Here is a 27,981-nt window from a genome sequence, read left to right on the forward strand (position 1 = left end):
ATTTCTACCAAATTACGTATTTGGAACGTACTCACTCAGGATTGAGTTATCAGGTGCATATGATGTCATGGTAATCACATGGAGTTGGTATTTTTATACGAAGATTATTCTGAAATATTTTTCTTACCATTAGGTCTATCAAAAGACTGTATATAACAAACGTTTAAAAATATGTTATTTCCGTTATTTTGTGCCATGTACTTATTTATCGTACGATGGATAAATAAACCATATGATTAAGAAAAATAGGATGTTTAGTCCAAGTCCCGTGGGACAGGTCATGCATGTCACTTCAAGGTAGGTAATGGAAAAAAAAAAAAAATAAAGAGCTATTTAACTCTTTTTGATAGGTAAGATATTAAAGGAGGTATTATCAACGTCAGAGCGCCACGCCAGTGGCCAGAGATACAATATGCAACCTGAGAACCATGGAGAATTTCGCACAACTTCGGACCAGGAAATGTACCGTGCAATCGAAAATCGTCCTCATTCTCTTTCTCGAGTTTGTTGAGAGCTTCATCATATTTCACGTTACTGCCACGGGTTTTCGTAGGAAAAAAACCATTTTAACAAGACGCATTAAATGTGTGAATAGGGCCATGCTACTTCTCATGAATTCCTGAAGAAAACATGTAATACACTGCAAATTCCCTAAATAAAGTTATTCTAACACAATTAAAATACCCTATATTATAACTGAAATGAAATTCCGCGCCAGTAAGTCATACACAGTTACAGGATTGTAAAATTTAAAATAATAATGATAACAACACTAATAATACCTAGTAATAATATGGTAATAACACGATCAGTGAAAGACAAGATCTGTATAGTTCATTCGCATCCTTTTTTAAATGGCACTGTGGTTGACATTCCTCTGACGTGTATGACAGTGTATTAGAAGGGGATAATGACTGTGTTTATTATGACGACAAGTATTCAGTGGAACGTTTATGAACAAATACGAAAACAAGAACATACATACATACAAACATACATACATACATACATACATACATACATACATACATACATACATACATACATACATACATACTATATCATTGTAGACCTTTCAGCGTTCAGTCTACAAGCCTCTGTGAATCCTCTCTTTGCAACTAGTGCTGTGGCCTCATTTAGTTATATACCTCTTATCTTTAAATCGTTAGAAACTTGGTCTAACCATCGTCGTCTTGGTTTCCCTCTACTTCTCTTAACCTCCGAAACAGAGTCCATTATTCTCCATTTGTTTGGATTCTCAGTGACACAGCCACACATTCCATGTCGATGCTCTGTAGGAGAAACATCCACAGAGAGCCAAGTCTGAGTGCGCACCCTGCTCAACTGCCAGCTCACCATCATCTTCCGACTGGTGCTCTGTCCGCGGTACACTTCAGTACCGCGCCTCGCCGCTAGGAGCGCTTCGCCGAAGCTGCCGCAACCGCGAGCCCCGGCTCGCCCCAGCCACCTCCCGCCAGCCGATCTGCGAGTCGCCCGCTGTTGTTCTCAGCGCCGTCCGTCCTCTTGGATACCCTCTGGGAGCCATCTTTCTGCGGTCTCGCATATTCCAACCAGCTACTCGACCGTCCACACGTCCAGCCCAGGCGTCGTCAGCCTGCTAGCCTTCTAGGGTTAGCCACACTCTGGAAAATAGCAAATTTGTCTTGCGCTCTGTGGTACCTGCTCGTGTCTTGTCCCGGCGCGATCCGTATAACTACACCTGGCACGACTGGTACTTCCCGAGTGCATATTTAGCCCTAGTCCTCTTCGGAGTTTGACCCAACTAGTGCTAGCTCCTGACACCTAACAAAGGCCCCCTCTCATCTCTATCGCTTTCTTTCGTTCTCTTCGGTCCTATTCTCTCCCTCTTTGATTATAGGTATGGACACCCCCGGTGGGCCGAGCAGCTGGGGCCCATATCATGATTTCAACCTCCCCCTCAATATTGAATTTTCTGACTCCCCTCCCCGTCCTAATGACAATTACCTGGTTATCTCCCCCCCTCCTGGTACTTCACCAGCCAAGTTAAAAAACTCATAGAAAGCAAATAGCCTCTACTCTTCTTGCTCCCACCAAATTCATTCATCGTATTCATGAAGATGAAAACTCTCGTTTCATCTTTATTCTCCCCACTGTCCCCAAAGCCATTACCCCTCTCTCGGACCTGTTAACCAGCAGAAGCATCCCATTCTACCCCGCCGATGAACTGCCTGGATATCGATATGACGTCGAGGAAGAATTTGTGGAAGATTACTCCGACGAAGAAGAAGAAGAAGAAGAAGAAGAAGAAGAAGACACTCTTGAAATTTTCGTCGAAGCTGAAGAATCCCCCTTCGAGCATCCCTTCCACTACATCCATAAAAACTCTTCCTTCACCGTTGCGCCGAAAAACAATTTTCTGATCATTCCCCTCACAAATCCTGGCCCCATCCCGCTTAACCGTAAATCCGTAATCGAAGCAATAGAACCCATCATAAGTAAACACATAGCTACAATAGAAGAAACGCACAGCAACCATCTAATCATCACCCCCCTCCAAAATAAGTCTATCCCAATCATTCTCCGCAAACTCCAGCTCGCTGACATCCCCACTCCCATGCTTATCAATCCAGTCAGTAACCTCTGCCAACCTGCCACTCTTGACCGTACCACTCAAGTCCCCACCACAAAACCTAAAATAATCCAAACAGACGCCATCCCAACCACTACCCAGGAAGCTCAAACCAACCCTCCATCACCGCCCCCCCTAACATCTACACCTTCACCCCCTCAAACTATCATGATTTCGACTCCCGACCCAAGCCCTAAGCCTGTACCAATTCTAACCTCCAGTGCAACCCAGATCAGAAGAAAGAAGACGAAACGCCGGACACCAGTTCCTAAGCCTTCTTCATGCTCCGTTTCAGACCCCCCGCCTAAATCTTCCCCCACGCCCCACCCCTCCCTGGTCATACAATGCTACAGCTGCCTCCAGCTACATCACATTGCTGCGATGTGCACCAATTCCTCCAGGTGTAATAGGTGCGGCGGCCCCCACCGCCACACGGACTGCAAGGAGCCTCGTGACCAGGCGAGGTGTGTAAACTGCGAGGGAAAGCATGCTGCCTCATTCCCTGGGTGCCCATTCATCAAGAAGGCCATACGGTCTCACTATAGGCACGCCAGGCATCTCCGCCAACCACGTCACCCACCACCACATCTCAACCGCTCTACTCCCCCATCTCTTCTTCCCCCAACTCCCCAACCCAGTCATGACTCTGTCTTACTCTATATTCTTCTTTAACTTCTATCCCCTCACCTCTCACCACCCCCTGCCATGCTTCCCCGACAACTCATTGTTCCCTAGCCATCCCACCAAGTAAATTCGCCTTGCCTCCAATAATTGCCTTCATCTTCTTGTCATACTTCACTCTTTAACATCTACTGTCTTCTGCCTTGCCACCTAGCACTAGTTTATTCGATCTTTAACAGCGAAGCGATGAGGGGGTTTTCACCTCTGACATGGCGGATTTGTTTCGTCATCGACAGATCGACTTTTTCCCCCGCTAGTGTACGTCGTGCTGGTGCTGTTGCGTCTTTCACGCAAGTCTCTGATACAGATGAGTAGAGAGGCCTTGTGTCTCCTCGGGACTCTCAACTACGAGATTACAACAAAAAACAAAACTAAAAAAACTATTATTCTCCTAGGTAACCTATCATCCTCCAATCACCTCACATGACCCCACCACCAAAGCCGGTTTATGCGTACAGCTTCATCCATCGAGTTAATTCCTAACTTAGCCTTTATCTCCTCATTCCGTGTACCTTCTTTCTATTGTTCCCACCTGTTTGTACCAGCAATCATTCTCGCTACTTTCATGTCTATTACTTCTAACTTACGAATAAGATATCCTGAGTCCACCCAGCTTTCTCTCCCGTAAAGCAGAGTTGGTCTGCAAACAGACCGATATAAAGATAGTTTCGTCCGGGAGCTGACTTCCTTCTTACAGAATACTGTTGATCGCAACTGCGAGCTCACTGCATTAGCGTTACTACACCTTGATTATATCTCACTTACTGTATTACCATCCTAGGAGAACACACATCCTAAGTTCTTGAAATTATCTGCCTGTTCCAGCTTTATATCACCAATCTTACATTCAATTCTGTTGAATTTATCACCCACTGACATCATTTAGTCTTCGAAAGGCTTTTTAATATCATACTCCTTGCACTAATTTTCAAGTTCCAAGATATTACTGTAGACCACAGGCTTTCGGCACAATCTGCCATTAAGACAAAGTCTTCAGCATAGGCCAGACTGCTTACTACATTTCCACCTAACTGAATCCCTCCCTGCCACTTTATGCCTTTCAGCAGATGATCCATGTAAACTACGAAACAAAAAGGCTGAGGATTACAGCCTTGTCTAACCCTTGTAGGTACCCTGAACCAAGACCATAAATTTTCACCACAGTCCAATTGTCAACATAAATGCCTTTAATTGATTTTAATAATCTACCCTTAATCCCATAGTCCCCCAGTATGGTGAACATTTCTTCCCTCGGTACCCTGTTATATGCTTTATCTAGATCTACGAAACATAAACACAACTGTCTATTCGTCTCGCAGCATTTTTCACTGATCTGGCGCATACTAAAAGTCTGATCCTGACAGCCCCTCTGTGGTCTGAAACCACACTGATTTTCATCCAACTTCCTCTCAACCACTTATCGCACCATCCCTTCCAAGATGCTGCTGAATACTTTGCCTGGTATACCAATCAATGCGATATCTCGATAGTTGTTGCAATCCTTTCTGTCCCCTTGCTTACAGATAGGTGCAATTCGTGCTTTTGTCCAATTTGAAGGTACCTTACCAACACTCCATGCTAATCTTACCACTCTATGAAGCCATTTCATCCCCGCCTTGCCAATATACTTCACCATTTCAGGTCTAATTTCATCTATTCCTGCTGATTTATGGCAATGGAGTTTATTTACCATCCTTACCACATTCTCAAGCATAATTTCACCAGCATCGTTTTTCTTCTCCCCATGAGCTCTGTTATTCGCGACACCACCATGAAGATTTCCTGTTACGTTGAGAAGATTTTCAAATTCCCTCCACCTATATAGTGATTCCCTGGGATGTGAGTTCACCTGAATTACCCAAAGAAACTTCATTTCCTTTTACCTTCCCTTCCTAAGAATCTTTATTACTGTCCAGAAAGATTTCCCTGCTGCTTGACCTAGCGTTTCCAGGTGATTACCAAAATCTTCCCACGACTTCTTTTCGGATTCAACAGCCATTTTTTTCGATTTGATTCTTTCATCTATGTACAATTCCCTGCGTTCATTAGCCCGGCTTGTTTGGAGCAATTTCTATAAGCCTTCTTTTTACGTTTACAAGCTGGTCTCACTTCATCATTCTACCAAGATGTTAGCTTTTTCCCATCTTTACACACGGTTGTTCCTAGGTATTCCCTTGCTGTTTCTACTACAACATCCCTGTATGCCACCCATTCTCTTTCTATATCCTGAACCTGCTTACCCTCCAGTGTTCATAACTTCTCGCTAATCATATCCATGTACTTCTGTCTAATTTCCTCGCCCTGGAGATTTTCTTTCCTTATTAGTTTGCAGACAGATTTCACTTTCCCTATCCTAGGCCTGGAGATACTTAGTTCACTACAGAGCAGACAGTGGTCTGTATCATCGAAAAATTCGCGGAAAACTCGTACATTACTAACAGATTTCCTGAATTCGAAGTCGTTTAAGATATAGTCTATCATGGATCTGGTACCCTTACCCTTCCATGTGTAGCGGTGAATAGCCTTATGCTTCAAGAATGTATTTGTAGCTGCTAAACCCATACTAGCACAGAAGCTTCCCATTCCTATTAGCTTCCATATCTTCCCCACATTTACCAATCACCCTTTCGTATCCATCAGTTGTATTTCCAACTCTCGCATTGAAATCGCCCATTAGCACTATCCTATCCTCGCTGTTGACCCTGACTACGATGCCACTCAATGCTTCACAAAACTTGTCAATTTCATCCTCATCTGCATCCTCACATGGTGAATACACTGAGACAACTCTCGTCCTAATTCCTCCAACTGCCAAATCTACCATCATTTGCTTATTTACGTGCCTAACAGAAATTATTTTGCGTGCAATGGTATTTCTGATAAACAGCCCTACCCCAGACTCTGCCCTTCCCTTTTGAACACCCGTCAAGTACACTTTATAATCTCCTCTCTCTTCCTCGTTACCTCCCCTTACCCGAATATCACTTACTCCTCTCACATCCAGATGCATCCTCTTTGCTGATTCACCCAGTTCTACTTTCTTTCTCTCATGTATGTATGTTCAGTTCGCATCCCGAAGGCTGGTTGGATCCTAAACATCTCTACCATCAGCTGTCATCGATAGCTTAGGCATCACTGAAGAGGCGTACTAGGAAACAGAGGAGTGAGGTAGTTTCCCGTTGCTTTCCTCACCGAGCCTCAAGTTGCTATTGCAAATCAGTCTGTCAAGCCCATTGAAATGCATGCAACAACCGACCCTATGAGCAACATTTTCTCACCAATCACACCAGGGACTGGCTGCATAAGGAATGGCATTACTAACATCGTTCATTCCTCAGTCACTTTCATATGTTCAAACCAAGGATAAGACAAAGACAGATCAATGAAAGTAACAAAATTGCTCTAGCCTATTCAAGAAGACTTAGTGCACTGTTAACACTAGGTCCCTCCAGCAAAGGCCACTTTCTCCTATAAGCCCCATTAATATTGATAGATCCCCATCGAATTCCAATTTAGTTCGCCAGGTTGTTTCCAAGGAGTCCCTCGTCTGTCAAATGGGAGTGGGACTCCGTTACTCCCATAGGTCCGAGACTTGCTTAAAATGTTCTGATCTCGGTAAATTCTTGAAGCAGGATGCTACCCTACTTACATATAGTCCAAGTGAGGATCTCTCCTCTGATGGGTTAGGGACTACTGATGGACTGCATAGTCCTAGCCGCCTGAGCACAAGGTGGGCCACGACTCATATCCGAAATGCCCACTCCCATCCCATAGCAACTGATATCCCTACTCTCAGGACCACTTACTAGGCCACTCAGCCGTTGCCCATGGTTCAGGAACTAGAACGTGACTACAGTAACCCATCAAAAAGAAGAAACAAACATAAAAATATTTGTTCCCTTATAGGTAATCTTTGTACTGACAAAGGAGTACTGAACCATTTTAAAAAGAAAGGTTGTCAACATCCCTTACCTAAGTTCATGAAAGGCATGGTGAAATCCACCACTTTCTCTCTTTTGTATGTAATGGTCAGATCACAGATAGCGAGATCAGCTCTCTGAAAATGGAAATATGTTTAGTATTATTTTGTACAAAATAAGTTATGTGTTGTTGAATAGGATGGATTGGGACTTGAAAGGATTATATTCTTGGAATCTTTCTCTCTCGTATTTCAGAAAATTTCTGTTGAAGTGAGACATGTTGAAGGAATTTCAAAGTAAGGACATGTTCCCGGTAATGCTGGTGGCCAAAAAGATCAAGAACATAACACAAATAAATATATATACCGTAGTACATAAAAAGGGATAAATTACATGAAGTTTACTTTCATTGAAACCAAGTCTTTTTATACTATACACATATTGGACAACACTATCATAAATATAATTATGTTAATATGCATTAACAGTAAGAAGTTATTTTAGGAGGAGGACTAGTGGACCCGAAGCATTCGTTATAAATAGGTCAGATAATTCGTCTTGATATGCCTGTCGTACTGTTAATCATCCAGGTCAACATAAAAAGGCAACATTTTACAGTTTATTTAATAGAGCTATGAACATACCTATGTCTAAGAAGAATCATAATAGAGAGATAAATATAATCCATCAAATCGCTTGTAGCAACGGATATTCCAACAGATTTATTAATAAAATGATAAATAAAGTGAAAAATGAACCTAAAACAACTTTAATTAAAGAGCGAAAAGAGAAAATGAAATTCGTAGTTCTAACTTTTCGAAATAAGCACTCTTATCAACTGGCTAAAATTTTCAGGAAAAAGAACATCAATGTCACATAAAAAAAGGATAATAATACTAATAAGATAATTTTCAGTTCAGATAAAATAGAGAATAAATGTATATTTAATAAATCAAGTATTTACAAATTAACATGCTAAACATGTAAACAACGATACATAGGACAGTCTGGAAGAAGTTTGGCTATAAGGTACAAAGAACACGTTAATGCGGTCAAACATAAAAGATATTCGGCAATGGGAGAACATATGGTTGAAATGAATCATAAATTTACAGACATTTCCAATAACATGAAATTATAACATTCGACCAAAAAGGGAAAACTGATGAATGTTTTGAAAATTTAGAAATTTACCTTACACAAAAATGTAATTCTGAATCAAGTTTAAATGAGAAAAGTACAGAAGATAACCCACTGTTTAGGCTAGCATATAATCATTTAAGGAACAAAAAGAAGAAGAAAAGAAAAACTTGAAGATCCTAAATTTATATAGTATTCTCATTCAGTTCAACCAAAATTGTATGTATTGATCATTTTTATAATATTTCATAAGTTCTCTTTACTCTTTGATATGATGTATTGGGACACAATACTCCTTCAAATTGTAAAACAAAAGATTGTGTCATATTGTGTTATTCTTTGATCTAACCACTGATGTAGGGAATGGTTGAGATTTCCTGAAACATGTATGGTTTAATAAATAGTGTTTCTTGCATTTAATGAGTGTATTGATCAAGGCGGATTTAAATAAACTATTATAAATATTTATATTATACATGCCTGTCATAGTCATATTGTTTACCTGCACTTTTCAATAGTTTTATGAACATTTTGTACCGGTACATAATAAATGATTCAATATCATAATTTCGTGTGGATATTTCTAGCCGAGTGCAGCCCTTGTAAGGTAGACCCTCCGATGAGGGTGGACGGCATCTGCCACGTGTAGGTAACTGCGTGTTATTGTGGTGGAGGATAGTGTTATGTGTGGTGTGTGAGTTGCAGGTATGCTGGGGACAGCACAAACACCCAGCCGCCGAGCCACTGGAAATAACCAATGAAGGTTAAAATCCCCGACCCGGCCGGGAATCGAACCTGGGATCCTCTGAATCGAAGGCCAGTACGCTGACCATTCAGCCAACGAGTCGGACAATGATTCATAAGTAATGCAGTTTATAACACTTCTTTCCATACAGTATTCATTGCGCTTCCGGATCTTAAACTTTTTAAACGATCTTGCCCGAGATAATACCGTGACTGAATACTGGTTCGGGTAAGTAGACACCCCAGTTTTCAAGAGTTTGTCCCTGCGCTTTATTGCTCGTAATGGTCGTACAGAAGGCTATTCGACTTGATACCTTCCCGTCTGTGCGTACGTCGATGTTCTCTATTAGTAGCATGTAAGTTACTAGGAAAGTTTTGCCACCTGTTGAGTATTTAGAGGCTGGGGAAGATCGGAGAATCAAAGAGTATATAGCACAGCATAATATTATTCAATGATCAGAGGTAGTGTATACTCTTTGGCTTGACAGGTAGTAATCGAACATGACTGCATGCAATGATATTGCTAAGGACGAAAATCATATTGATCAGAAAATAATGAAAGTGTTGGTTGCTTAGCAACCCACTGTACTGCGGTTAGGGTAGGCCTTCGCCTGCAATTGTTGGAGTAATCGTTTAATGATTTGATTTTATGATTACTGAAAGCTGGCTTAACTTAGAGACCTATCAATGTCTCATGATTCACCGCAGGTAATTCCGGAGAGAATACAATAAAAATGAAGCACATTGGTCCAGTAGAACGGGCGGATAGATTTGCCAAAGCTGTTTTTAGTAAACATTTTTAACATACAGAAGAAGATAAGAATTTTTTTTTTTTTTTTTTGCTAGTTGCTTTACGTCGCACCGACACAGATAGGTCTTATGGCGACGATGGGACAGGGAAGGTCTAGGAGTGGGAAGGAAGCGGCTGTGGCCTTAATTATCGTACAGACTGGTGTGAAAATGGGAAACCACGGAAAACCATTTTCAGGGCTGCCGACAGATAAGAAGTGGCTAGTGTTGTGGGAGAAAGTAATAGTATAACACATAGTGGGTGTTGGTGATAAGCAAGGCACTGAGCTTCAAAATAATACGTATCCTGTTCATTACATGTTGAAACTTCATTTCAATACCTTGACTGACGGAATCACCGTTTTGCGCAACAGCAATATTACAGCAGCCAGTGAGTCAAGCCCCAGTTTTAGTTGGGATTCAAGAGAAAAGAAGTGTAGAGGAATTTATGTAAACCCTCGAAGCTAACTTTATAGTAATTATTTAGTGTTAAAGGATTATTTTATTTTGTTTTTGTAAATTGTAGGCTGGATTACACATATCAGTGTTCTGATTCGCATAGTTACCTCTTCATCTATACTCAAACTCACATTGATAGATGTGGATGAAGTAAGGCCCACAATTGTAATTGGATTCCCGAAATTCGGACAAAATTGGGTTGCTAGAAGCTCCTTTTTGACGGATTTATTTGAATGTTTTCAAAGAACTTTAAAATTCATCGAACATTTCCCTTGATAAATTATTTCAATCCCTTGTTTCTCGTCCTATAAACTTGAATTCAATCTTTATCTTTATATTATGATCTTTTCTAATTTTTTTAAAAGCACCGAGCTCGATAGCTGCAGTCGCTTAAGTGCGGTCAGTATCCAGTATTCGGGAGATAGTAGGTTCGAACCCCACTGTCGGCAGCCCTGAAAATGATTTTCCGTGGTTTCCCATTTTCACACCAGGCAAATGCTGGGGCTGTACCTTAATTAAGGCCACGGCCGCTTCCTTCCCTCTCCTAGCCCTTCCCTGTTCCATCGTCGCCATAAGATCTATCTGTGTCGGTGCGACGTAAAGCAACTAGCAAAAAAATAAAAAAATAAAAAATAAATTAAAAGCTCCGCTCAAGCTCGTTCATCTACTAATATCATTCTACGCCATCTCTCCACTGATAGCTCGGAATATACCACTTAATTCTAATTCACACGGGGATAGTTTACTGGAGTCAAGTACTTGAAACCCCTAAACTTGAGGCCAATACTTTAAATCAGACGGGGAAAGCGCATACTAACTGTCTTTAGAAGAGAGCGTGAATTTCAGTGGTTTAATATTGTATTTCACTTTTAGTTTTCTGTGAATTTACATTAAGTTTGTTGAAGTTGAGATGCCAAGTGCACAAAAACAAAGATGCGTAAAGCTAATTTGCGCATTATTATTGCATGAATGACAAACCTGTCTTAAAAAGAATATTTTTTTTTGCAATTTGTTGTACGTCGCATCGACACAGATAGGTCTTATGGCGACGATATGATAGGAAAGGGCTAGGAGTGGGAAGGAAGCGGCCGTGGCCTTAATTAAGGCACAGTCGTAGTATTTGACTAGTGTTAAAATGGGAAACCACGGAAAACCATCTTCACGGCTGCCGACAGTGGGGTTCGAACCCACTATATCCCGGATGTAAGCTCACAGCTATGCGCCCCTAACCTCATGGCCAACTCGCCCGGTAAAATGAAGAATAAAAGGGAAACTAGGGTTAAAAGGTGGATTAGCAGAAGGGCTTTGCATGGTGCATCTAACAACTTGTTAAAATAACTTTTTTTTTTTTTGCTAGGGGCTTTACGTCGCACCGACACAGATAGGTCTTATGGCGACGATGGGATAGGAAAGGCCTAGGAGTTGGAAGGAAGCGGCCGTGGCCTTAATTAAGGTACAGCCCCAGCATTTGCCTGGTGTGAAAATGGGAAACCACGGAAAACCATCTTCAGGGCTGCCGATAGTGGGATTCGAACCTACTATCTCCCGGATGCAAGCTCACAGCCGCGCGCCTCTACGCGCACGGCCAACTCGCCCGGTGTTAAAAGAACTAGCGGGGGAGGATTTTTTAGCTTATAGGAACCATAAAGTTTCGTGTTGTTCATAAAATAATCTCGAGAAACTGCAATATTTGGTTTGCAATCCATTTATTATTAGAGGCATTCATTATTACCTACCAACAAATGTTCTAAGAATCTCGAGAAGAATGCACGTGCTCTGTTTTCAAGTTGATTTGCCTACAAGTCGGGGTCCAGATGGGGCAAATACTGCAGTCAAATCAGTCACGTGACAGGGAAGTGGACGCAAAAGTTGACGGCTCGGCAACTCAAATTTACTTCTAAGGAAATTTACAACTTGACTGTCGTGACTTAATCATACGTGGAAAGTTGAAGGAAAGTCGACTTGCTTCAAGTACTTGATGCCAGTAAACTATCTCCGACCGGGCGAGTTGGCTGTGCGCGTAGAGGCGCGCGGCTGTGAGCTTGCATCCGGGAGATAGTAGGTTCGAATCCCACTATCGGCAGCCCTGAAGATGGTGGTTTCCCATTTTCACACCAGGCAAATGCTGGGGCTGTACCTTAATTAAGGCCACGGCCGCTTCCTTCCAACTCCTAGGCCTTTCCTATCCCATCGTCGCCATAAGACCTATCTGTGTCGGTGCGACGTAAAGCCTCTAGCAAAAAAAAAAGAACTATCTCCGTGTGAATTAGGCTTTAGTCCAGCATGTCGTATCCTTACTCCCAAGCCTTCCCAGTCCAAACTTGAAACACACTTAGACAACAATTTATTGAAATGATTTGTGACATCGTGTCATTATAACACACAGACAGCATGTGACATGCAAATCTGAGCTTATGTATGCAGTATGCTATACTACTTGTTAGGTAACTGCATCTTTCTACTGTATCTGTTCTATCAGTTATATTCTCAAGTTAGGGATTTACGAATGATCGACGAAGTTTATAATTATACCTGCAATAAAATAGAAAATAACATTGTGACAATTAAGGCTGACTCAGGGCGGCCGGCAAGAATGTCAGTGACAGGTGGTGGTGGTGATTATTGTTTTAAGAGGAAGTACAACTAGGCAACCATCCTCTATATAACACTAATCAGAGGGAAAAAATGGAAGGGATCCGACACTTCGAAAAATGAAGATATCGACCAAAGTAAGACAAGGGCCACAAAGGGCGTGAAAATGAAAGACTCCCTAGCCCTCGCAAACCTAATAGCGTCGGGTCGGAATAGAACAAGAGTTGACCAAGAGAGGTCGGATAGGATAGATGAAAGTGAGGAGTCTGGCACAAGTAAGTGGAAGCAATGTCATGACTCAGCTGAGGGCCCCGTGGTCGCCAACCCACGCTCCAAAGTTCAGAGCCCCTGGGGCCTGCCAGTGACATATCAAAATCGCGGCGCAACGGCGAGAATTTGGACAGGAGCGATTCAAGCTGAATAACAATGGAGAAGGTATCCAGACATATTTATAATTGGAAACTACTGGAATTCTGTGCGGGCCTATATACTGTAAAATGCTCAACTGGAGTAACTTATGCCAGTCAGTGTGGAGTCATACTTGAATACATCAATCGCGAGTGAAAGTGAACACTCGGTCATGAATCCGTGACGTATCATTCATCGGGAGTGTATCCATCGGATGCTGTTCTGGACTAACACTGCTCTGTAAGAACATTATTGGGGACAGGTGTTTGACGTGCCGGTACGCAGTGTGAGTGCCAGAATCAGTGTGCTGGTATCATGAGTAAAAATTGTGTGACTGGAAAACTCAAGCGGGAGTGAATTTGTGATTCGCTGTAGTAGTTAAGTAAATTTAGTGTTTATTTAAACACGCTACCACTCTATGTAGTAATTTTAGTTTCGAAGACTCTGATAACCCTCCACAAGATATCATATATTAAATTAACTCTTTAAATGCAACACTTACCCTTTTGAGTAGTTCTCCCAACAGTCCATTCCACTCTCCAGTCTTGGGGTCAAAATTTCCGTACTCGTTATCAGCAACCAGCCGGAACTCGTATTTGAACTTGAGTATCCGAGAAATCTCATCAATGAGGTCAATGGAGAAGCCTTCGTATCTGTCGTTTCCGAAAAGCGTAGGCGGATCCGTTTGATTGCGTATACTGAGGTAAGGTGCTCCCTGGACACAGAATATATTTGCTTTATGTTGCGATTTATTGGACTGTGTTGAGGAAATAACAAACGTAATTGATAAATTTAACTTCTATGTTATAATATAAATATAAGAAATGCACATTAATATATTATAACTACAGTGCGGCACATTTAAAGTTGTAATTAAAACGAAATATTTCATAACGAATTATGCATTTTAATATCTATAGTAAAATAATTGAATTGAACTGAATTTATTGATCACTATTTGCCACTGAGGCCTGGATCCCTTTATGTCTCATCTGAATTGAAAACAATGCACAGTACAATTGTTACAGGAATGTAAAAACAATAGAGAAAGTTAAACGAATATCTTAAATATATACCAACTTAATACCAGGGCACATTATATTTCATTAAATTATGTATCAGAAAACAAACTCAAACATTATAACATAAACAACATAAAAATAATATACAGTGGATAATCCCAAGTAATATAAACATTTGAATTGGATAACTTGTTTATCATAAGGAACTAAGCTTGTGATTAATCAGGAAGAAATAGTCTTATTATCTTAAATGCTGCCAAAAATAAGTAATAAATGTACAAGCGAAAGCCAGTACTAAAATTAAAAAGAACATCTGTCGATTATGAAAAATGAGATGATTTAGCAAACGCAGTAGCCTACCTTACAAATAAAAGCATTTATAAAATCCTCCTTATCAATACATATCAAATCATCTGTTAGATGGAACAAAGTCTATACATGTTTCAGCCTATTCTCAAGGCCATCTTCAGTAGCAGAACACTTATTACATAGCACAAAAACAAACTAAAAATCTTGAGGAAGTGAAATGACAATGATCATGATTGATGAATTAAAAAACATGTTGAGGAACAAAGTCCTCTAGTCTGATAGGTCGTTCCTGATTGACAAAAATAAAAGACTTTCTGACTGTTAAATTCATCAATCATGATCATTGTCATTTTACTTCATCAAGATTTTAAATTTGTTTTTGTGCTATGTAATAATTGTTCTGCTAATGAAGATGGCCTTGAGAATAGGCTGAAATATGTATAGACTTTGTTCCATCTAACAGATGATTTAATTTGTATTGACCGAACTCGATAGCTGCAGTCGCTTAAGTGCGGCCAGTATCCAGTAATCGGGAGATAGTGGGTTCGAGCCCCGCTGTCGGCAGCCCTTAAGATGGTTTTCCGTGGTTTCCCATTTTCACACCAGGCAAATGCCGGGGCTGTACCTTACTTAAGGCCACGGCCGCTTCCTTCCACCCTTTCCTCTCCCAACGTCGCCATAAGACCTATCTGTGTCGGTGCGACCTAAAGCAAATAGAAAAAAAATGTATTGATAAGGAAGATTTTATTAATACTTTTATTTGTAAAGTGATAACCGTCCATAGGGGCTGCCTGGCCGAGGCGGTAAAGGCGTGCTCGGTTCGCCCGGAAGGACGTGGGTTCGAATCCCCGTCAGGAAGTCGTACAATTTAAGAAATGAGATTTCCACTTCCGGAGGTACATATGGCCCTGAGGTTCACTCAGCCTACACCATAAATGAGTACCAGGTTAATTCCTGGGGGAAAAGGCTGCCGGGCGTAGAGCTAACCACTCTACCCCTTCAAGTGCCGAGGTTAACAATGGTGGAAGCCTTTACCTTCCACTCCTCCAAGGACCTTCAGGGCCTGTACGGAGGTGACTTTGCTTTGCTTTTTGATAACCGTCAATAAGGAATGAGATTTTTAACTTGCAGTGGCCTATGCAAAAGAATTCTTCATTAATTAATGCCTGTTATTACATGTATATTCATCCAGGAAGCCGGTCGTTAAGTGTTTTTTGAGAGACTTGGTGTTGCCGAAATTCGCAAATCGGCGAAGCTCAAAAGTACTAAAGAACCATGATGCTGCGCAGAGGAAAGGTTTGTTGTATTTATCACTACGATGTATGAACATTTGAAGAGTAAATTTTGTGTATCGGTCATTCCTGTCACGAGCGGTGTTCATTAATCGGAATACGTTACCTTGATAACATAGGATCTTAGTATGCAATATGTTATACGTAAGTAGCGCAAGTGAGAGCTACATATGTTCTCGATTTTTTAAGTACTGCAGGTGTACGTAATAAGGAGTAATGTGTTCGTCACGCCCAGCGTCCAAGATGAGACGAACGCAAACATTTTGAACCCTCTGCATTTTAATGTTCAATGTTTTAAATGAATAATTGTACACAGCTGAGCCACAGCTATAACATAATCTAAACTAATACACTGCTGTTTGTAGAAAGTGAATTACCAAGACCGAGAGCTGTGATCACAATGCAATTTATTCCACATATTAGGGACATGACAAGACACAAATGATTACAATTACAGAACTGTACATGCACGGTGACCGTGGAATGTCAGTACGGCGTAGCGCCACCACGCGCTACAATCAGAGCCGCTAGACGTAGTGGCATGGAATCAAAGAGCGCCTGAATATGCTGCTGGGGAATACTCTGACACGCGCTTTGTAGGCGCGTCCATAAATCATTAACAGTGGCTGCAGGAGGACCTGAACGAACAAGGTGCCGACCGACCATATCCCAGACATGTTAAATGGATGAAATATCCGGCGAACGGACAGGCCAGTGAAGCAGTGGTATCTGTCGTTCTTCGAAGAAGGCTTGCACATTCCTCGCCACATGTGGCCGGGCATTGTCCTGCTGGAATATGGCGTCTGGAACGACCTGCAGATGGGGCAGTGCCTCGGGCTCTAAAACCTCCCTGCTGTAGCGGTAGCTGTTCAGATTGCCCTGAAGACGTAGGAGGCGAGATCGCATGTTATAGGCAATTGCGCGGCAAACTATCACACATGGTGTTTGTCCACTATGACGCTCAACAATACAGTCTGTCCGATGATGTTCACCACGGCGGCGTCTAACGCGTATGCGGCTATCACTGTAGGACAAGTTGAAGCGGGACTCGTCCGGAAACACTACATTTTGTCACTCAGCACGTCAGTGTCGGTGTTCACGTACCCATTGCAGTCTACAGCGTTGGTGGTTGTTGGTCAATGGAAGCCGGCGCAATGACATGCGTGTCACCAGTCCGGCCGTCAGAAGACGGCGTCGAACCGTCGATGCAGACATTCCCACATCCGTTACAGTGCTCCAACGTCGAGCCAACACAGTGGACGAAGCTGTTTTGTCCGCTACGGCCAAGCGGACAAGATGGCGGTCATCTCGCGCTATGGTCACATTGTGTCGTCCAGTACCCTGTCGGCGCTGTGTACGGCCCTCTTCTCTCCACTGGTTCCACATACGCCTCACTGTTGAAGCAGCGTACCCTGTACGAGCCGCAGTGTCACGGAACGACAGACCCGTCTCCCGGAGCCCTATCATTCTGCCCCGTTCGAACGCACTTACATGCTGATATTTCCTCCTGTGATGTCGGCGAGGCATAGTGGCACTTAGGTACACATTTCCACTTCGTATGACGGCTCCGCACTGACTGCGCGTTGCGTAACACTGCCCTGGCCGGTCACACACAGAAGAGCATTGCTGAGCCTACGTGCACGCCATCTCTCTGCAATTTAAAACACTTATTATGATTCCACTGTTCTACACGTCCTCTGATTTTGGCGTGTTTCAATCCATTGCTTCTGAGTGTTCCACTTTCTATAAAGAGCAGTGTATAAACATCTAAATTGGCTATGAACAAAGCCTTGGGATCTAAATCTCTATTTTCAGAAGCGCAAAACAGTATTAAGTGATACTATTGTAGATTGTGATGTATGGACATAATAATAATAATAATACTAATACTAATTAGGGGCCGCTGACCTTCGATGTTAGGCCCCTTAAAACAACAAGCATCATCATCATCATCACTAATAATAATAATAATAATAATTGTACCGGGTGGTACACCTCCATGCCGCTAATTCAAACTTTGCGCCAGTTGAAACTCCTCTACTGGAGGAAGTCTGAACTTTATCTACTGCGTAAATTTTCAAGTTTCTCAGAAGATGTCACTACTTGTAAATTTTGAAGTTTCTGAACTGGGTCGTTTTCGATATATTTTTGTTTTGCCTGTAGTAAGAATTGTGGACATTCTCTTCCAGATGGCACTACTGAAGAAATACAATTATGCACCCTAGTGCGAAGTGAAAGAACTATGTGTTTGAAGAAATTTTGAGTTTATAAGTTTGTTCTTTGTTAAATTTCTTTCAGTTATTGTTTATGTTGGCAATATTAACCCCTGCCTTCCGCCAGGTTTGAATTTAGCCAATCCCGAATTTCTTTAATTAATTTCTGACCAATCAGGTGTATCTTCTTCAACTTGGATATGTTGCTTAACCCTAACCAATAAAATTCTTGTGGGAGGGTGTTCTCATTCTTGAAACGCCTCGAACTTTCCGCGAGAGTATATAAACTGCTGATTTTCGAGTCTCCGCGCCACTTCAGTAACATCTTTCAGTGTGTAAATTACGTAGCAGGGGGCGGGAAGCGCCGCTTTCTTCGAGCAGCAGTTCAACCAAAAGGTAATGGCCTTTTAATAACTTCTTTTCTTGCTAGCTCAGCAGTTTAACTCTCGGGGCAGGTCCGAAGCCTTTTCCATGTAACTTTCCTTTAAAATGTAAAGACACTCGGTATCAATTCTTTCTGTTTTAACTACAAATTGGGATAAGGAGTGCTTAACCCTCTTGAGCTCCCACTCATTTTGCTTCGAGGTGAAATTATTTTCTCAACCGTTTCTTCCTGTCTAGCGTAATGTAAATTGTCTTCTCATATAAGTCACCTCCTTAGTATGGGATTAGCCCTTGCATTAACGGCCTAGTGCCAAGTAGGTTTTAAACAAAATGTATTAGGAGTGCAGCTTCGCCTCCTCTCAAATTGGTATTGTCGAGGCCATGTAATATTTCTGTTTCTTCACTTAATAGGCCTCAGTAGGTTGGGTATCTTTTACCCCTGTGTCTATGTCCTTGGAGGACAGCTTGAAAGTTGAGTTTGGTGTGGCCTTTGTTAGGCTTAAACTTTGAGAGCGGATCGCTCTTTTGAAATTGATTTTGGGTGCCTCGAGGAGGCTTTACCTTGTAATTGGGAGCAAGTGCTTCTGAACATGATTGGGGTCTTCTGCCCCTTTGTCGAATCTTGTTTTTTTGGGTAAAGTTGGGCTAATTGCTCAAGAATTGTGAGTCCGGGGCTCGAAGCCCAAATCCTGTGAATACTGTAATTGTACATTTGTTACCTTGCTACTCTGTACCTGCCATTCTTGTTATTTCTTGATTTTGCTAAGGAAATATAACCTTGTTAAATTTTATCTTAACTTTAATTTCGTATTCTGAGATCTGTTCACCCCCGCACCTTCTTTCACCTCTGCTGTTCCACAGATACCTCGGAACAATAATAATAATAGTAATAATACACTTATTATGATTCCACTGTTCTACACGTCCTCTGATTTTGGCGTGTTTTTTTTTGCTAGGGGCTTTACGTCGCACCGACACAGATAGGTCTTATGGCGACGATGGGATAGGAAAGGCCTAGGAGTTGGAAGGAAGCGGCCGTGGCCTTCATTAAGGTACAGCCCCAGCATTTGCCTGGTGTGAAAATGATTGGCGTTTTTCAATCAATTGCTTCTGAGTGTTCCACTTTCTATAAACAGCAGTGTATAAACATCTAAATTGGCTATGAACAAAGCCTTGGGATCTAAATCTCTATTTTCAGAAGCGCAAAACAGTATTAAGTGGTACTATTGTAGATAGTGATGTATGTACATAATAATAATACTACTAATAATAATTAGGGGCCGATGACCTTCGATGTTAGGCCCCTTAAAACAACAAGCATCATCATCATCATCATCATCATCATCATCATCATCATCATCATCATCATCATCATCATCACTAATAATAATAATAATAATAATAATAATAATAATAATAATAATAATAATGTATACGCCTCGGAAACCTTGATTGTTGGAGGCAGGCCACTTATTAAAGACATACCGATAGAGAAAAGGAGGGGAAGATATTTTTTTCCAGTTTACTCAGAGTAAATCTGGATGAAACGGAAATCTTGGGAGATATATCAGGATTCTGAAAAGATCACCGACACTATCAAGAAAAGGCGATTAAAGTTCTTTGGCCACATTCTCAGAATGAACAATGACAGGCTCACCAAAAGGATTCTCAACCTTGCTCTCTCAATAAAAGTCAAGAACAACTGGCTCAGTGGAATAGAAAAAGACTTCAGGAAATTTGCATCCCACAGGAAATTATTCAGGATCCACTCCAGTTCAGAAAAGTATTCAACAACCATAATTTTGCTGAGAAAATTAATAGCAGGATCAATAAATTATGGATTGATGAACGCAAGAAAATATTCAGTGCTCAGATGAAGAGATTTTCGGAGAAGAAAATTCAACATCAGTTAAATTCCTTCGCACTCCACAGATGGGCATAACGCTGTAAAAATATATAAATATGTTATTATTATTATTATTATTATTATTTAATATTAATTATTTTCCTTGGTTTATACAGCCTTGAAAGCAGATCCTCCGGTAGGGGTAGCCGGCACCTGCCGTAAGAAGGAAATTACTGTGTTTCAAGGAAGTGTTATGCGGGGTGTATGAGTTCCACGAATATTAAGAACCGAACAAACATCCAGTTCCCAAGAAATAAGCTATCGTTGTTCAAACCCGACAACTTGGCCAGGAATCGAAACCGACACCCCATAGTCCGGGTACCAAGATACTGATAATTCAGCCATGGAATGAGACGATGTGTGGATGTGAGACTTGGACGACAAGAAAGTCTGACAGGAAAAACTCAACGCAATTAAAAGTTGGATTATGATCATGATCTTCAGATCAGTATTTGACAGAGAAACTGCAGTATAGAGAGAAAGAAACAACTGGTCCGTGGTCCTACAGAGGCCGTAACGCAAGAAGAAGAAGAAGAAACAACTGACAACTTAACAATCAAAAGAATGTAATCTCTCCCTATGTACAGAGAGGAAAGTTAGTAACGCTGCATAATGGGAGACAGCAGATTAACCAAGCGAGTATATCCTGCCAAACTTCCAGATCTAGATGGTATGATCAAAGGCTAGAAGCTGCGGAGGCAGCAGGAGTCAGAAACGGGGAGAAAATCGTCACTTCTAGAATCAGATGTCCGAGCAAGTGGCTGTGTGGTTTGGGTCGTTCGGAAGATAGTGGATTCGAACCCCTATACTTTCCAAGTTGATTGTTTACGTGCTTTGATAGTGGTGAATTCAGTCAAGTGATCATTTCCATTAAAGTCGTTCTTTACGTGAGATCTTTTTTAAAGTTGCAGGATGATTTACTTTATACATTTAAGATGGCGATTCAGAAAAAATCACACTAAATCCGAAATGAAGTATGGAACGATCAGTAACCTCATAGCTTCTTCTCAATATTGGCTGGTACAAGAGGCTTCACTTATTTTTGTGCAAACACTAACTCACATAAATTAATAGTGGAGATCACATACGATTTAAAGATTACAACTCAGAAGTGATCAACATTGTAGAACATTACATGGATATTCGACCAAAATTACTTCATCATCATCAAATGCTTTCATTCCCCATCCTGAAGGGGTGGGGACGGACCACCTAGAGGGTAACGCCCTCTCTCTGGCCAAGACAAAATTACCTTTCGGTAATGGCTTGAATTCTATGAACAATTTAATGTATGGCAATATCTGATTTTAAAAGTTACGGTGAATAGAATGAAATGGACACACAGTGCACAGTAGAGTAGAGAAATAGTTTTACGCTGACAGTGTTAAACATCAGTAAGTTGCTGACGGTGGCGACTATGTGAAACTCCGCAATATTAAGTCAATGTGGTGTGAACATGAATATGATTTATTTTGTTACACAGACAAGTACCCTGTAAGCATATACAGTTTAAATACATTAATTGCTAAGTGGAGGAATTAAGTAAATATCCCAAGGAGGGATGTTAGAAAACAGCTAGTCTGAAGGGGATCTATCTCTGTCCGTCTGGAGAAAACGCGTTTGCAAGGCGAACTTTTATACATGGGAGCTCCTTCCGGCACTGTGCAAGGTGGTCGGATGCAACGTGAACCGGATGTATGAGCGTTAGGGGGTTGGCAATACTGATAAATAATTTGAATGAAGTTATTGGATATATCGCCCTGTTGTCATTTTATTAGCTACTGAAATTAGCCAGTCAGATCACTTCTTGAGGGTTTTGCAAAGTGGTGTTGTAAATGTAAACTCGTGTCCTCATCCTGAGGTGATGGAGCCCTTTTCAGGCACACCCCTAGTTGAGGTGAGCTGCATGTACCATTTTAACCACATACCAGCCCTCCTGCCATTTCTAAATTTCAGACAGTACCGGGAAACGGACCCGGGCCCCCGAGGACGCTAGCCCCGCTACGGAGGCGGACTAGGTGGTGCTGCTAAATCTGCACGCGGCTTACGACGAGCTTAACAGCACCAATTGAAGAAAATAACTTTGCCATGGGAGAGATTAACACGGAGCCCCGAGCTGACAGGATCACACCATAGCAAGAACACTACGGTGACACTGGCTGAAACCCACGGCTTGTTTCTGTTTAATGGCCGGGCTGAGTGGCTCAGACGGTTAAGGCGCTGGCCTTCTGACCCCAACTTGGCAGGTTCGATCCTGGTTCAGTCCGGTGATATTTGAAGGTGCTCAAATACGTCAGCCTCGTGTCGGTAGATTTACTGGCACGTAAAAGAACTCCTGCGGGACTAAATTCCGGCACCTCGGCGTCTCCGAAAACCGTTAAAGAGTAGTTAGTGGGACGTAAAACAAAACATTATTATTATTATAGTTTCTGTTTAATGCTGATTTCCCGCCATGGCTGTCAAGCCGTTCTTAAGTCACGTGAAGATTTAGCAACATCACCTCACAAAGCCCATTTGAATTCGCCCACGAAGCGATCTGATTGGTTAACTTCAACAGCTGATAATGTGACAACGGCGCGAGATATACAGAATTAGTTTATTTTTCATATTATTTATCAGTATGTCGAACCCTTAACGCTCATATACCCTGTTGACGTTGTTTTCGATCACCCTGTATTAAGTGCCATAGGAACTTAATTAAAACTAATGGACCCTTCCGCTGCATTCCTTATAAATAGGTCAGATAACTCGTCTTGATATGTCTGTCGCAGTTGTATTGTTTTGCCTACTTTTTCAATAGTTTTATGAACATTCAATCGCGGTACATCAGAAATAATTCATTCGTAATTTAGTTTATAATGCTTCTTTCCATGCCTTTTCTCTGTGCTTCGACAATACGGCCGTATCTGGATCTTAACATTTTCAGACGATCTTGCCCGAGATCTTGCAACATACACTGGTCATGGCTGAATACTGGTTCGGGTAAGTAGAGCTTGTACGTACGCTTTATCAGTGGTCATACACAAAGCTAGACGACTGTCTTAATGCCTTCCCTTCTGTTCGTACGTCGACTGTTTTATCTTAGCATCATGGAAATTATTAGGAACGTTCTGTCTTCTGTTGAGCATATTCAGAAGGTGGGAAAGGTCAGAGAATCAGGATATTTAGCAGACAACAGTATTCTTGCCCCATCAGAGGACGTGTATTCTCTTTGGCTTGACAGGTAGTATTCAAACAATGATATTACTAACGATCACATATATCACAATAGGCCTATTAATGAAAGTGTTAGTCCCTTAGCAACCCGCTCGTACAGAATGTATCGTGGGCTAGAGTAAGCCTTCTCCTGCACTTATTCGAGTGGTCATTTAATTATTTCATTTTACAGTATGATTACTCAAAGTTGGCAGAACTTAGAGACCTATCAATGTCTCATGATTCACCGGAGAGAATAAAACCAAAATGAAGCAAATAGGCTCAGTAGAACGAACGGACGGATTTGCCAAAGCTGTTTTTAGTGAACTCTTTTAATGTATAGATGTCTTGACTAATGCTTGTAACGGCTCTTAATATAAACTATATATTTTTTTAGTAGTACCGTATGAAATGGCATAAACTGTATAAAAACTTGATAATTAAACAAGCCATTGCTTCATATCATCCAAAGCAGACCACTGCTGTTTTGAGGATGCCGAAAGTTTAACTTTACTGTTTTGATGAAATAGTCACTATGGATCTTCCCTCATGGTGTGAACAATATAACCATTATATTTAATTCAAACCTTCCGAGGTTATTAGAACAGATTTGGTTTTCTTCTGAAGAAGTGTAACAAGATCTTCGAGCAACGGCAAGTCTTCTTGCAGATTTACACTACCATAACCTGGTTGCTTACTTAGGTAGTCAGTTTAATTGATTTTGATCTATAATCTCATATTTCGAAGAGTCTTTTATAACAGGTTCAAGAATGCGGGATGGATAACCCTACCAATGGTATTCCAGTAGACTCCCGATTGTTACGCAATAATAGGTTAGAATGCAAACTAATTTGGTTATTATAGGAGGTGTCGTCTAGTCCGTTCTTCTGTTATGTAGCAAGAGTACCCCTAAAGTTTATGCAAGACTCATAACATAACCGTTTTGTAGGGTAGACTATACGTCTTGTTACCTACTTGTATAAAGTTTGCATTCTAACCTATTACTAACCTAACTGAATGGCAATAGAGCCCTCAACGGCCTTGGCCTACCAAGGGACCACTGCTGAGCCCGAAGGCCTGCAGATTACGAGGGGTCGTGTGGTCAGCACGATGAATCCTCTCGGCCGTTATTAATGGCTTTCTAGACCGGAGCCGCTATATCACCATCAGATAGCTCCTCAGTTGTAATCACGTAGGCTGAGTGGACCTCGAACCAGCCCTCAGATCTAGGTAAAATCCTTGACCTGGTCGGGAATCGAACTCGGGGCCTCCGGGTAAGAGGAAGGCACGCTACCCCTACACCATGGGGATTCTAACCTATTATTGCTTAAAATACGGACTCTATTCATGGTATTTGTATGCAGTGATAATTACTTCTCTTGAAGTGACGATCATCAGCTTCTTACTCAGTGAGGTTGAGATCTGACTGTCCAGTTCTTCGTGTGTTCTCGTGCTGATATAGCCATCTATTGGGTTCCATTCTCCGATCTTTTGGAAGCCTTCAAAAGTATACTCTATCGCATCAACGGAGAAGGAAGTGCGGCGTCCGTTAGCGTCCAGTACAATCAGCCCTGTCAGCCCTTGGACTTGCCTCTGAAAAATGAAAAACAAATCAGTGAAATGAATCCACGGGTCTTTGAAACTGTTAATAATACACAGGTTTGAAATAGACATAAGGTACAATGAAATTATATTATTATAACTAATATAGGATTGGACTAGGTGTCTCACGACTTCTCACAGGATGCTATCCAAGCACATTTTAAGAGGGAGTACATACTTTGTTACGTACTAGTGTTGGCTACTGAATGCATGATTCGAAGCAGTGTATCGATTAATGCAAGTGTCCGAGTGAATCGATTCACAGGAACGGCGACCTCACGGCACACGATTCAGGTTACTCCCAGCGGACAGTGCTGACTGGCGCACTCACGACTCACTAGCGGGACACTGGACGTTGGCGGGGAGCCGAGCTTCCGCTGCAGCGAGACAGTGAATCATGGCACACCGAAAGAATCGTGCGCACAGCGCGGCTCAGTGAGACACATGATACACACGGCTCCTTATCGGCACACTGGACACTGGTGGAGAGACGAGCTTCCGCTGCAGCGAGACATATAGTGAGCTATGGCACACCGAAGGAATCGTACGCAGTCACGGATCAGTGAGACACAACACACACACACACACACACACACACACACACACACACACACACACACACACGGTTCATTGCATTCACTGTCCTCTTCTTACAGGGAGGTTTAAATAATAGATTGATTTATTTGCAGTGTTAAAATTGTAGTCAAAAAATAATTCTAAAGTAGCTAGTAAGTAGGTAGGCTATTAGGCTATACTATTTATTAGTTTAATGAATCTTAGTATTATAACTTAGTTGCCATTATTTTGACAATTAATTAAACTCGACTCTAGCCTGCCGTATTACTATGAGTCATGCTCATGACCACTCAAAAGTACCTGTTTTATATTGGGATGAACGACTCAGTATTCTCTCAGTTCCTATGTCACATCGTTGCACAAGATTTCAATAATATGTGGACAGTAAGTGAACCGACTGACGCAATAACTTAACCAGCAGTATGTTGAATCAGAAAACCAGTGGGCTACTGTACATCTCGGGTAGCCTATACAAAATATGACGATTTAAAAAATCCTCTGTTGATAGAAAAATACCTATTTTAAAAATGACTGAGCGAGTTGGACGTGCGGTTAGTTTCGCGTAGCAATGCGCTTGAATTCGGGGGATTGTGGGTTCGAATCCCACCGTCGGCAGCCGTTAAGATGGTTTTCCGTATTTTCCCCATTTTCACACCAGGAAATGCTGGGACTCTATACCTTAATTAAAGCCATGGCTGCTACCTTCCTAATCCCAGACCTTTCCCATCCTGCGTCGCCGGAAACTTTCTATGTATTAGAGTGTCTAGCATTTTTGTTTTCTAAGAAAGGATTTCATAGTATGAAGACCAGATGGCAGCAGCGAGCTGTTGCTGCTGTCTTACCAGTACATACTGCACAGATGCAGTAGGAGCGGTGACTCTAATGTGCTATGAATTGCATCACTGTATCGATTCAGTAACGTGAACGGAATCAAATGAATCGATTCAGTAAAATGAATCGAATGTCCCATCACTATTACGTACTGTGTTCTGTTTAAGCATTGCGGTTATTCATTATGACTTTTTCTCCTTTCTTTTTTACTTTTATGCTCTGGATTTCTTTTTATTTATTCTTTCTTTATTATATATTCTCCAAAAACTGTTATTTAGCTTAGTTATTACTGATTTTATAATAGAATAGTACATTTCTTTTATATATGTATTATCTTGCAATTTACGTGGTTAAATGTAAGAGAGGGCCACGAGCCCTAAACTCACCACTGCTTAAGTCAAATAAATAAATAAATAAATAAATAAATAAATAAATAAATAAATAAATAAATAAATAAATAAATAAATAAATAAATAAATAAATAAATAAATAAATAAATAAATAAATAAATAAATAAATAAATAAATAAATAAATAAATAAAATAAATAAATAAATAAATAAATAAATAAATAAATAAATAAATAAATAAATAAATAAATAAATACAACACAGACGGATAATCATGTCCTAGATGACTATTGAATTGTTCTTGATTTATAAACGAATCACATAGTGTGTGTTGTGAGTCCTGGAACGCACGTGTAAAACTAGGGAAAGACCGATGAAACTCTTATACTAACAAGTTTCGTAGGAAAAGATCTACATTTCATTCTACTGCCCTCCTGGTTTGTTTATCCTTTTATGTTACCAGTCCTCCTTACCTTATTTCTCCACGACGTCCTATCCACCATTTTGTCAAGGGTTGGATTGTTTGACTTCAGATCTTTTCCGTCATCCACGTAAAGTGAAAATGTATATAGTGTTAATAACTGATTTTGAACATATTTTCTTTCATACTATGACGTAATTGCCTTCTTTCCGTACTCAGAAGAGTGCAAAAAATGACACTTTACCTTAATATAATTAGTTCCCGTACCGTTTTATTAGAACTCGTATCAGATTGATTGAACTCCGCTTCACGGTTATGTAAAAACGGATAGTCAAAGATATTATGAATCAGTGAATATCATACTTAACTTCCAGTCTGATCGCAGTATATCATAAAGTACGTATTACTTCATTAAACCAGGACTAGAGGACGATGTTTACGACTCTCGTAGCTTAGTGGATTGTTCAATGCTTCAAATAGCATTTACTGACATTGACTGAATGTTGTTAACTGGCGTGTGCTCTGTCTCCTCTGCTC

General features: G+C 41.1%; 1 protein-coding gene across 1 annotated transcript in view; it reads right to left on the minus strand.

The window, feature by feature from the left end:
• Positions 1-27,981, minus strand: part of LOC136867374 (glutamate receptor ionotropic, kainate 2) — a 207,890-nt gene that overhangs the window by 58,094 nt on the left and 121,815 nt on the right. Inside the window, exons 9-11 of the mRNA XM_067144550.2 lie at positions 25,040-25,258; positions 13,847-14,059; positions 7,265-7,349 (exon numbers count right to left, since the gene is read on the minus strand). Of these exons, the coding sequence (XP_067000651.2) occupies positions 7,265-7,349; positions 13,847-14,059; positions 25,040-25,258 (517 nt within the window). The remainder of the gene's footprint in view (positions 1-7,264; positions 7,350-13,846; positions 14,060-25,039; positions 25,259-27,981) is intronic.

The sequence above is a fragment of the Anabrus simplex genome, chromosome 3, assembly GCF_040414725.1.
Source record: "Anabrus simplex isolate iqAnaSimp1 chromosome 3, ASM4041472v1, whole genome shotgun sequence".
NCBI classification, from domain to species: Eukaryota; Metazoa; Arthropoda; class Insecta; order Orthoptera; family Tettigoniidae; genus Anabrus; species Anabrus simplex.